General features: G+C 44.9%; 1 protein-coding gene across 1 annotated transcript in view; it reads right to left on the reverse strand.

Moving 5' to 3' along the window:
- Window positions 1-478: 478 nt before the first annotated feature.
- LOC119161116 (coiled-coil domain-containing protein 6) overlaps window positions 479-13,324 on the reverse strand; it is a 44,644-nt gene continuing 31,798 nt past the window's right edge. The window contains exons 5-7 of the mRNA XM_037413454.2: window positions 6,404-6,501; window positions 5,988-6,175; window positions 479-5,912 (exon numbers count right to left, since the gene is read on the reverse strand). Of these exons, the coding sequence (XP_037269351.1) occupies window positions 5,739-5,912; window positions 5,988-6,175; window positions 6,404-6,501 (460 nt within the window). The 3' untranslated portion in view covers window positions 479-5,738. The remainder of the gene's footprint in view (window positions 5,913-5,987; window positions 6,176-6,403; window positions 6,502-13,324) is intronic.

A 13,324-nucleotide genomic window follows, 5' to 3' on the forward strand; every position in this document is an offset into this window, starting at 1 on the left:
CGTGGTGCGTTTGAGGGGGCCGACACTGGCGCCTTTGGAATCAGCCCAGCGATTACCTCACTAATTAACGGGACAAGTGACACCAACCATAATAAAGTCGATAGGCTCTTTTATCTGCAGGTACTATTGCAGCAAGCTCTAGTTTCATTTCGAGTCGATGAAATAGGCGCACAATGTCGCAAACGATGAAAACCGTCAATGATGAGGAGCAATCCAATGGTGGCGAGAATGCAAAGCTTACTACTGTCTGCGAAAAAGCTGGCTGCAGTGGCAATACTAAAACTCCAAATTTGAAAATGTCTTCTACATGCCAACACAGCGATTCGATTGTGACGTACGTCATAGCGTGGAATAACTTTGACTGTCTGATGATCTTTAGCATGCAGTGAATACATAGAACCTAAGCATTAGTACTACATGTCACTCCCATCGAAATTTGGTAGGGGTTCAATGCCAATATACAAATTAACCACAAACATTTCATGTGTGAAAGGCACAACATTGTTTTTATTGTAATGAAATGCTTCCGAAACCAAACCAATAAACAAACCTTTTTGAAGTCCTGTGTGCAAACACTGTTAGAAAACAGACACCTGTTACAACCTATAAACACACATACTTGTGTGCAGACACACCCACACATGCACGCTTGCATGTTCAATACCAGTGCCACTAATTGATCAGTTCGGCTTTACCCCTCCCCCTCTTTTTGGAGCACCCAATAAGATCTTGCAACCCATAGGAATTGGGTACACTCAACTGGTATCACAGTCAGAAGCTACAGCAACATCTTTCAATAGAAAAGTCAGAACACAAAGGAAACTTTCACAAACTGCAGATCTGCTTGGGACCTTCAGCACACTGGCACTCACATTGTGCCTTTTGAAATTGAAGTTCGGACACACAACAGCAACATTCAGAAAAAAAAGAAAAACAAAAAAAGAAAAGACAGCAGCACTAGGCTGTTATTTCATGGAAGCCTCAAAGTATAGAACCTAGGGGTTTTACTTTGTGTCTTTTGACAATGAAATTTCGGCACACAACAGCAACATTCAGAAAAAAAAAAAGGCACACAACAGCAACATTCAGAAAAAAGAAAAAAAAAAGAAGAAAAGACAGCAGCACTTGGCTGTTATTTCATAGAAGCCTCAAAGTATAGAACCTAGAGGTTTTACTTTGTGTCTTTTGACATTAAAATTCTGGCACACAACAGCAACATTCAGGAAACAAAAGAAAAAAAAGAAAAGACAGCAACACTTGGCTGTTATTTCATAGAAGCCTCAAAGTATAGAACCTAGAGGTTTTACTTCGTGTCTTTTGACATTGAAATTCCGGCACACAAGAGCAACATTTGGGAAAAAAAGAAAAAAAAAGAAAAGACAGCAACACTTGGCTGTTATTTCATAGAAGCCTCAAAGTATAGAACCTAGAGATTTTACTTTGTGTCTTTTGACATTGAAATTCCGGCACACAACAGCAACATTTGGGAAAAAAAAGAAAAAAAAAAGAAAAGACACAACACTTGTCTGTTATTTCATAGAAGCCTCAAAGTATAGAACCTAGGGATCTTACTTTGTGTCTTTTGACATTGAAATTCCCGCACACAACAGCAACATTCAGAAAAAGAAAAAAAAAAGAAAAGACAGCAACACTTGGCTGTTATTTCATGGAAGCCTCAAAGTATAGAACCTAGAGGTTTTACTTTGCGTCTTTTGACATTGAAATTCCCGCACACAACAGCAACATTCAGAAAAAGAAGAAAAGAAAAAAAAAAGAAAAGACAGCAACACTTGGCTGTTATTTCATGGAAGCCTCAAAGTATAGAACCTAGAGGTTTTACTTTGTGTCTTTTGACACAGAAATTCCGGCACCCAACAGCAACATTCAAAAAAAAAAAAAAAAAAAGAACAGCAGCACTTGGCTGTCATTTCACGGAAGCCTCAAAGTATAGAACCCACAGGTTACAGGTTACGAGTAAATAGTGCCAAAATACACTTTAAGAACAGGTGGTACAAGAACGACAAGGCAGAGGGACAACCGCAAACAGGTCTCTTAACACACAACATCACCCAGACCGCACTATGAAACAAGCATGTCGGGGGGCCCAAGTTGACTGCTTCCCTCCTCTTGCTGGCGACTGCACTAAAGATAGCACTGGGTGCACTAGCTAAAGCACATTCGCTACCACTCACAAAGCAATTATAGTTAACAAGAGAACCAAACTGACTGTTAGTTGAACAGCAACAAATTATCACACACCAGAAACTTTCATACAATGTGCATTACTCACAAACCTGAACAAATACAGAAAGAATGACAAAGTTAAAACGTGCGAACTATTTACAAAATGTTGCCAAAACTGCATCTGTAGTTTGACACACAGATTGTCGCACCAAAAGCAGAGCATGGCTCAAATGGCAGAGCCACCTAGAAAAATGTCAAGGCCTCCAAATCTCCTTCAATGCTCAATACATCATGACAGTGAGATGACAGCAGCAGATGGGGGAGAAACGCCGCCAAACGACGCACCCCGCATCGTGAACAAAGTATCTTTCTCTGCAATTGCGACACAACAAACTTGTCCAGCGTTGGGGAAAGAAAAAAGCTTTCTCCATGACTGCAATGCTACAGCGGCCGCATGCAGAGCATGCTGCATCACATATGTGCTTGCTTTCTACATGTATGCGTGGTTAGTCATTCCCACGGTCATCCACTAAAGCACAGATGCCTCCATGGCTGTTGCTGTCCACCAAACTGCATACCAAATTATGACTGAGGACCAAATCTTCGAGTGACCAGGTTTCCTTCCGACCCAACGAAGCGGGCATTGTGAACCAGAACTAACCTTGAAAGGACTTGTCAACCAAGTGATACGCGATACATTTATGATTGAATGTACACCAATAAAATAAACCTTGATAGTTCTGTGTATAGGCCTGTTTTATAGAATGCAAGAGTGAACACAACCACTGGAAATACGATTAAACTAACTGTTTTTACCATTTGTCATTACAGAATACTTTGTGACCCCCCCCCCCCCCCCCCCCCGGCGAGGTCCCACCTGTGTTTTTCAGGTGTACATGTGCATACATAGGCGCACATGTGCAAACACATATGAACGTAAATAAGTTACGACCGAAATAGCCTCCTCCCTCACACACCACCCCCGCTCACAAAATCTTTCGGGGGGAGAGGGAGGTGATTTTGGTTATAACTTATCTAGGTTGGTATGTGTTGGGGGGGGGGGGGGTCACACTGCTTGAGTTACATAGGCAATAAGCTGGTGGAGATACATAAATTCAAAAAAATATTTTTCAAATAAAAAAATACTCCTTAGTAACTTCACATATTATCTAATAAATGGGGCTTTCAAATAAGATATTGTGCACATTTTCAGTCCGACCACCAAGGCAAGTTTTTTGACGCTGAATAGAATGCTTTTCCCCAAAAAGGTGAAATTCACAATTTTTTTCAGACTATCCCCTATAACTTCAGTGACCAAATTATTTTTACTTTGCAGCATGTTAAATAGGCCACCAGCACATATTTTGTGTCCTTTGAGCTTGCGGTGTTCCCCCCAAAAATGCCAAATTTGGCAACTTTATTCAATATTACTCGTGGGCAAAGCCCGCCCTCGAAGAATTAAATCTGTATAAGACATTACTTTACAGCTAGGTCACTTCATTACCTTGCCGTAAATACAATTTTGTCAATTACAAAAACTATTTTGAAAAAAAAAAAGTTTGATGCTCTCTAGCTCAGTCGGCGCCAAACTACAGACTCTCATAAATAGGGCGGGAAATTTTTGGCAACAGAAATAAATGAGCAGGGTGCGTTTTGAATTTAACATGTGGAAATTTTTTCAGTCATATTCGTGGTGGTAGGAAAAACACTGATTTGGCATGCAATGACCCACCTGTCTCCATGCGACCGGGGACAAGCCCATCAGAACTTTCTCACAACTGCAAACTGGAGAGAGAACTAGAGAAGCGTCCAGAAGTTTTCTGGCACAATTTCAGGCATGGGTCCTCAAAGAGCTCGTATGAAAGAGTCTTTGTATATATAGTCTGGTCAGCATGCAAAAAGGTTCCCCCCGCCTGGTTTGGGATGCGATCACTTGAGCGGGCAGTTAATTCTTATTCCTCCGAGTCAAAGGTCCTGACATCACTTAAATTAGAGATTGTAATCAGTGGGACATTTATGAAAATGATGCCTGGTTGGGACGGTGATGTGGGCGAAGCTTATTTATTTTTAGACTGTAATCATTTACAGTTAATTAATCTAAGGAAAGAGTAAGAGAATGATGCTGCTTATGATGGGATACAAGGTCGTGAACCAGTGCGAAGGACTAATATTTTTCCATTAGTTATATGTGTCTGACGTTGGGACCAGAGCATATAAATTGCTAGGTTAAAAAAAAAGACAGCGCTAATTTTCTGAAGTCTCAAATAGCGACTTGCAATGGGACTGCCTACAAGCACAATAAGCCTAGATGCGCCGAAGCCAACGGTTAGGCCCATCTCACTGGCATGATGTTACACCGGAGTTTGGAGGCCTTCATATTTTTTCTAGATGTTTTGCACGTGCACTTCCCTGCATGTAATCTGGTTAAAAATACACATCCCCTTCAGAGAAAAAAAACGCATTCCCAATGCAAAAAAAAAAAAAAGCAACTATGGTAACCTTACAGCAGTAACATTAAAATTCTCACTGGGCTCTTTCAATGCCTGCTTCACCAATTTGCACTGCATCAAAGACCTGCTTTTTTTTTTTTTAGCACTCAGCAGCTTTCATGCAAATATTCCATCAATCAATTAATTAGTGTAGTAGATAACCCTACCTGAAATGACTAGAACCACTGGGGGAGTCATTACTCACTACTCCATATGATGCAACCCTCTCCTGCATTTATGAAAACCTTTGGATATCCAACTTCCTCTATTACCAAAGCTCAGTTAATGGCACAAACACAGACACCCTCGAGGTCAAAACTAAAAACTCCATCGGCAGGCGCTACTTTCTCGGACTGTAAAGGTTAATGCCAATGCAGGCTACGTCAAGAAGCGTGCACAGGCGAGAAAATAAAACATTCTATAGTGCTGCCCTTTTCACTCATGACAGTGTTGATTTACTGACATCCACCATGAGTGAGACATACAATACACTGCTGTCTGAATTTCCCCGTTAAATAAATAAAGCCCCCATCCCAAGCCTCTTTAGCAGCTTCTTTGGCTGGCAGTAGTGTCTCCCCCCTCCCTCCCGAACTTTGTCACATGAAAAAGCATGTCAAACCTGGTGTGTCAAACCAGCACATTAAGAACAAGATAGTACAAGCACAAGATAAAAGTATGTAATGCACAAAAACCTACTGTCCTGTAGGATAGAAAATTAAAAAAACTTTAGAGCTGCATTTTAAACCACTTGTACAACCAGCTTAAAAAGAGGGACATGTGAAACAAGGCATTTCTTTTGCCAACAAACCTTCCATGAGCATACTGTTGCCATCCACAAACCCTTGAGGCGTGCTAACTACTTGTAACAAGACCCACCAACTCTGGTGAATTGGTAACCCTTCCTTCAGCCTCAATTCAATAGTGTGCCTTGAAAAAAGCACTTGGTGTTGCGCAGCTCACTTGGGGGTTCTGCTTCCATAGTTAGGGCAGAAAATTGACTGTGACTTCAGTAGTAAGTGGAACACACAAAGGTTCCATCATTGCAATTTGTGGGAACACTGTCGGTCAGTCCATCATAGGGGATGCTGCAGCTGGCACAGTTGGCGGCGCCAGGTTTGTTGTGATGCTCAGGTGACCGGGTGCGACTGGAGACACCACAGGTGTTGCTGAGGCAGGGCCCTTGGAGAACCGCTCCTGTGATGACGTGCGCACACGGGCCTGGTTTGAGGAGGGGAAACTCTGCACAATACAAATGAGTTTCAGTCACAAAGAGGAAAGAAATCACTACTAGGGCAGTTGCAATGCCTCACTCACAGCAGGGTGTGGCGGCAGCATATTTACTGTGGGCGGAGATGGGGAAGGCAGCAGGAATGCAGATGGCGGTGCTGTAGGCCCACTTGCATGAAACAGGGACTGTCCACAAGTCTGGCAGCGATTTAGAGACCCAGATGGGCTTAGAGCCTCCCGAGACAGATTGCCCAGCACACCACTAACTGGAAGACCTGTAACATGTAGCAAAATGCCTTGGCTTAATCCTCTAAAGAAGTGCGAATCACAGGCAAAAACAAATGACAATAAAGAAAGAAAACCTTCTGCCCGCTATGTCACAGACAATTGAATGATAGGGTTACTCACTCAACAATACCTTACGCTTGGCCCCTTAAGATTACACTGAAAATGCTTGACCTGGTGTCTTGAAACTAAGAAAACAAGCAAAGAAGACACGGCACCTGGACTAAGAGGCCTTGAGGAGTTTGGAGACGGATTGTAAGGAATTGGGCTTGACACAGTTCTGGGCCGCATGCCGTGTGCCATTTCATTGAAGTGCCTAGAAAGAGAACAATTTCAAGTTAAAATGTGGAAAAAAAAAAGTTAAGGCTGTTCATCCCAACACACAAGGCAAATGCTTAAACTTTCTATGACTATTTGCCCTAATCTTCTGAACAAACTCGCATATAAGTACCATCGCCTTCAGCTTTTTAACCCTGCTAGTACGACAAGGTAAATTTTCTTACAGGTGGAGAGACAAAATTTTTTTTTATAATTGGAGCTTATTTGGCACCAAACTATTTGAACAGTTCTAAAAGAACTAAAAACATAACGAACTCACTAAGCCTTCTTTAATGCTTAAAAATCCAGCCTCTAGTTATCAAATGCCAATTTAGTGCTGGCCATAACGCTACAGCTTACAATTCAATTTGGCCAACAACAAGCTGGAATACAGTCAGGCTTGTTCGTCTGTGATCATGCTTGAATGCAGACATGCGTCGACAAGTTTTTTCGGCCACTCGGCCACTGGGCCAATAAAGGCATTTTTTTTTTCTTCTGGTCAATCCTTTCTTTCAAACTCGATTATTCAGACAGACTTTTCGGCGGTTCCCGCCGACTCTGAATAAAAGATTGGCCATTGTAATTCTTTCTACGTGCTGTTACAAAGCAGTAACGAAGTCCTTGGGCCAGCTGCCCCCAAGCGTGACTTCCAGCCATCTCGGACATTTTTTTATGGGGTACGGATTTGTCACCTGCACCGGCTGTCTGTCTCGGCTGTGCGTTTTGCCGGCGGAGAAGTGGCTATGAGCAGGCCCCTCTGGAATGTGCGGAAGGCCGGTTGTGTGCTGCAGGGGCGACTGCAGCGAATTCCTCCTGCGTGGTCGCCCCGAGTTCCCGCGCGTGTGCCACGTGTGTCTGCCACGCGCGTGAAGGGATACTTGTGTTGTGCTCTTCATGAGTGGTTGGTTCCCCGAAGTGACATTCCGCCCTTATCTTCGGAACTGCACAGCGAGGCAGCAGGAGCAGCACGGCAGAAGGAACGAAGAGAGAGACGCGAGAAGAGTCGTCGTTCCGACGTTACTGTCCGACATGTTGTAAATAAATGTCTTGTTAAGTTTTCCTCTACGCCGGTCCCTCTGCCTCAGCTTTCTGGAGTTCTGAATGTCCCCGTGGCCTGCGGAATGATGACCACCACCCAGCTCCACGCTACCTACTAGGTCCGCTGGGGCCACCGACGCGGCTCGTAACAGTGCATAGTTAAAAAATGAAGAAACGAGCTTGTAATAGGTATCTCAGGCCACGTTTACTATATGCATTCGTTTTTTTTTTTTGTCTTGCTACTGGTGAAACCCATAAGATGCATACAAGGCCCGTGTGCTCAGATTTGGGTGCACGTTAAAGAACCCCAGGTGGTTGAAATTTCCGGAGCCCTCCACTACGGCGTCTCTCATAATCATATGGTGGTTTTGGGACGTTAAACCCGACATATCAATCAATCAATAAGATGCATACAGTAGAACCCCGATTATACGACTTCCAGGGAACCACGCAAGATTCGTATAATAGCAAAATTAAGATTATAAGGCAGTGACACTCAGCCTTGCCCCCCCCCCAAAATACAGCTACAAACTGCCTGAATAAGCCCACTGCACGACCTTGTGCCTCTGTAAGGAAGCTGCATTAAATTATTCTCGCCGGTGGCAGCATTACTTAGTTGAAAATAGTGCGAGCAAATATTTATTCTAAATCTTACAAAAAAAAATCCAACACGCATCTTTCTAACGACAAAAAATAGTCTGGAAATTGCCTGCGATTGAAAATGAAACCGAAACAGTGTTGCCAACAACCTCCCGTAAGAAGAGTATGACAGTGTCATCGTTATCACATAATGGCGACGGACCACAAGTTTGCATAAAAGGCCTTTATGCGAGACTGAGCTGTGCATTTTCTAATTTGTTGCCTTGTGAAGTGCAGCTAGTGTTCTATACGGACGTTCCCTTGAAAGTGTGCACTTAGCAACCAAATTGTTTGAGTCTATTTTCATTGAAGAGTGCTAACAACCCCTCCAGTGAAAGGTTAGGCCTATTTACATGTTAAGGGGAGACGCGGGTCGAAAAGTCGCGTTTTTTTTCCAAATTTCACCTTTTCTGTTTTTTGTTGCTTTATCATCTTTATACATTATATTTTGACATCTGAAAATATCACAGCGAAATAAGCATCAGAAGTCAGTGAAAAACGCGTCTGAGTGAGCGGCAGTGACGCGCGGCATCACGAAATTTACACAAAACGGGCTGCTGTTCGCGTGCTCGCGGGGCCGCGAAGAGAGCTGTCCGCCATATTGCGGCCGCTGGCTCGTGTAGAGTTGTCCTTACTCTCCACGATCCCGGTTCTTGAAGTCTCGTACGTTCACGAAAAATCTAAAAAAAAAGCAACAAAAACAGTCTTTTCCCGCCGTTTCAAACCGCGCGCCACTAACGCAGGGCCGCCATTGGCTGACAGCACCCGTGTTTTCTTGCCGTAGTTCGTTTCACTGTTTTCCGGAGTTATTTTTCGCTGTTTTCGTGCGATGGCAAGCCCGAAAAAGGCCGTTGCCGACCATCGGAAATACAGAAGTAAGAACAAGTTCAGAGGGAAGCGGCGGAGGACGTACAAGAAAGCCACCGCCAACGAAAATGTCCGCGACGGGCCAGCGGCCGGTAGGCCTAACATCGACCACGGCAACGTCGACCATGGCAACTGCGACGACGAGATCAACGCTGCAGTGAATTTTGTGAGTGCATCGCAGAAAAAGATCGCGTTATTCGAAAACGACGTCAGGCCGAATGCCGATCGTGCCGAAAGCGTAGTGCTGTGCGAGTTGGGTGCATTGACGGCCGTCGTCGCAGGCGCGGCATGCCCCGTTTGTCACGAGAGTAAACTCGCAGTTCGGGCACCGAATAAAAAGCGGAAAGGCCTTTCGGCGTTTCTGGAGCTACACTGCGAGAATGCGGAGTGCTCGGAGAGCATCCTTTCGTCCGCGTACTCGTCGAAGCGGGTCGCGTCAGATGGCGGCCGCGGTGCAAGCAGAAGCTACGACAGCGGGAGTTCGCGTGACGCCTTTGCCGTGAACCTGAAAGTGGTGCTTGCAGCGCGTGCCGTCGGTATCGGGCATGAGCAACTTTCACGATTTTGTGCAGTAGTTGGATTGCCAAACCCTATGCACCATAAGACCTTCCATGCTATCGGCAAAAAGATTCACAGTGCGGCAGTGAAGGCTGTCTGTGAAAACATGCAAAGGGCACGCAGCGTCACCAAAGAGGTGGCTGGTAACAGTGACGTGCCAGTCATGTTTGACGGCACATGGCAAAAAAGAGGCCACAAAAGCCACAATGGTGTGGGAACTGTAGTGTCCTTGGACACTGGTTTGTGCCTGGACTATGAAGTGCTTTCCAACTTCTGCCTGGCGTGCAGTTTGCATAACGACATGGGAGGCGATGAAGAAACATGGCAGGCGTTTCATCATCCCGTTTGTGAGAAGAATTGCGACTGTTCTTCGCATGCCATGGAGGCCGAAGCTGCAGTGCGCATTTGGCAGAGGACTGTGGACTATGAGACACCCCTGCGGTTCACCATCTTCCTAAGCGATGGAGACAGCAAGGCCTACAACGGGGTCTGTGATGCCAACGTGTACCCTGACACTCCAATTGAAAAAGAGGAGTGCACCAACCACGTGGCGAAACGTCTGGGCACCGGCCTGCGGAAGCTGCCAACGCCACTTCCACGAGGGGAGAAGCTGAAGGAGACCACCATCCAGAAGCTTCAAACTTACTTTCAGGTGGCCATTGTGAACAATCGGGGAAATGTCCACAAGATGTACACTGCCATATGGGCCTCATGTTTGCACTCGTGCTCAACAGACGGTGCTGGAAGTCACAAGTTCTGTCCTGCAGGCCCAGACTCGTGGTGCAAGCACCGACGTGCTGAGGCGCAGGGCCAGCCTGCACCGTGCCACACCCCCCTCCTGACCAAGGCCCAGGGTTTGGCAGTCCTCCCAATCTACAAGCGTCTCACAGATGCGAAGCTGCTTGCCCGGTGCCTCCACGGCAAGACACAGAACGCGGCCGAGTCCCTGAACAGCAAAATATGGCTGCTGTGTCCAAAGACCCGGTTTGCTTCCCGGACTGCTGTGGAAACAGCCACAGCCATTGCAGTCCTGTGGTTCAACCGGGGCCACGCGAGAAAAGGTGCTGGAAGAGCTTGGGGTGCTTCCTTCGGAGGCCCTGGTTACCCTCAGCGACCGCCGAGACAGCATGCGCATGCACAAGATGAATGTGCGTCAGACCGCTGAGGCGAGGGCACACCGTCGCAGTGCAGCCAAGAGGGCCCGGGTGGAAGAGTCCTGCCGCACCAGCCGGGAAGGGAAAACCTACGGTGCTGGAGAGTTTTAGACAACTGATATTCCCTCTGGACATGTGTGTATGTGTTCAGCACAAGTTTCGTGCTACTGCGTTTTTCATTTTTGTAAATACAGACTTTCAAACTTTCAAACGCGTTTTTCTCATTTCGCAATTTTGGCCAATTTGCATTTTTTGCGGGAAGTGTTTCGGGCACTTAGAATGGTCATACGACGACGAAATTTGGCACACACATTGAGGAGAGTGCGTAGGGTGCCGATATCTACTTGAATCAGCACAACCTATCAGCTGTAAATATCTATTCATAAATTTAATGGTGGTCGAGTGGAAAAAAAAGGGTAGTTTGCTACACAGATGTTTTTTTCATAGTTTCAAAGTTGGAGCACAATTTCTAGCTAGATATCGGCACTCTATGGCTAATAGGGAGCAAAAGGAGCCATTGAACAACTCTCTGCATGAACATTTAGTATGCGCGAAAGTTCCCGGAAAACTTATCAAGTTTCACCATTACTTGAAACACAACTCCCAAACTATTGCACTTATGTAAAAACTGATTACAGATTTGGAATCAGGAGGAAAAACTGCATCAGTGGTCCAATTTCTGAAGCTCTAAGTTGAATAACAAAAAAAAAGTGCTTTCGAGGAGCGTCTCCCCTTAAGCGACTGCCACTGTGTGCTCACGAGTAAATTAACATTCGCCATGAACTTTTCGCAGCTCCACTAAAGCACAGTACCACAACCAATCATCCCTGGCTGGTTCCGTGCAGCAGGTCACTTGCTCTGCTTTCGCCGTTTTTTTTAAATAGTAGTAGGAAAGCACACAAATTTTTAAATAGTAATAGGAAAGCAGCAGATATTTTTCGGCATGGAACCGCAAAAAGTATGAATTAACCAATTGACAGAGTTTGAATTTGGAGGCTTTAATATACACTGAAAGAATAGAGAGCCAACCAAAAAATTGAATTTGGTTTGAATTAACCAAAAGTATGAATTATCGAGAGCCTACTGTATCTTTACCGCGACCATGTCAGAAGTGTTTGTTGTAACAGTAGGAGGCTCTGAAAAATATTCGCTATATATGAACAGTTTCTATGTGTAGCATAGAAAAATTGTTAAGTCCACCGAAATACGGTCGTTATAAATGATGGATCATTATATTGGGGATTGTTAAAAGTGGGTTCGACTGTACTCACAATTATACGGCATATACATGCATGAGTAATTGAGGAAAAATATATGCTGTGTCCCTTGACTAGTGCTAACTGCCCCTCCAAAATCTTAACATGCTTTTGCACAAGGCACCAGTGTACTACAGCGAAGGTGGCTTAAAGTAGAACTTCGGCGTTCTTTCAATATTCACAGATTTCAACAAAACTTTGAACATGTGTTCTCATCAGTACCATGGTAATATGTGCGAAATTAATACAACCTTAAGTGATTTAGTATTTTTAGAAAACAACTTTTAAAATCAGTACCAGATTCTGCAATCGCACTGGAAAACGCGGGCCACCCTGTGTATGTGACGTAAGGGTCTACTCCGTTTCAGAAACCCCGCTTGCCCCAGCAGACGGATGCAGCGTGCACTTTCTTCTACGAGGCAACGTGAGCATAGTTCAGTTTTGTTAGCTGCATACAGCGTGTTAGTCGTCGTTGACGTCAGGTCGAAATCAAAAAGCGATGCTTCCGCGCTCAAATAGTACTTGTCACTGGTAAATCATCACTGTACTTGTCACTGGTAAGTTCAGACGAGCTGGCATAGCCCGATTCCGCGTCGGACGACATTGCCAACTTTCTTTTCGCGCGTCAGAAGAGGCACGTGAGCTATATTTACACCCTGGCCAACCATGGTGGTGTGTAGCTGATTCGCGACGTCATCCAAACCTCCCATGGATGACGGAGCGGCTCCCTGCTTCGGTTTCCGTTTTGACTCATCGTTTATTGCTTAACTAAAATTACTGACAAGTGCCTGAGCAAAATGAACCACCCTAGCTTTAGAAGAACTGTCATTACTATTTGAAAACAGCATTATTTCAGAATGGTCGAAAATGCATCAGAGTTCCCCTTTAAAGGGCCACTAAATTCGATATGTCGTGTTTAACGGCCAAAACCACCATACGATTACGAGACGCCGTAATGGAGGGCTCCAGTAATTTCGACCACCTGGGATTCTTCAAAGTGCCCCTAAATCTACGACCCTACAGCATTTTTGCCTCCATCAAAAATACAGCCACCACAGCCGGGATTCGATCCTTCAACCTGCGGGTCATTAGCCTAGTACCTTAGCCACTAGATCACCGCGTAGAGGCTAAAAGGTCATTAAAGGCAAATAATTTATGTCAGAATGAAAGTTAAATGTACGACGTCTTAAATGGCAATATTATCAACAGCAGAGCCCTACTTACCGAGAAATTAAGCTAAATGTATCACACAATGTGCGCCACGAGTGGGGACATGTTGGAAATGATCTTGATGACGTGAGACTGCAAT

This window comes from Rhipicephalus microplus, unplaced genomic scaffold (genome assembly GCF_043290135.1).
Source record: "Rhipicephalus microplus isolate Deutch F79 unplaced genomic scaffold, USDA_Rmic scaffold_49, whole genome shotgun sequence".
Taxonomy (NCBI): domain Eukaryota; kingdom Metazoa; phylum Arthropoda; class Arachnida; order Ixodida; family Ixodidae; genus Rhipicephalus; species Rhipicephalus microplus.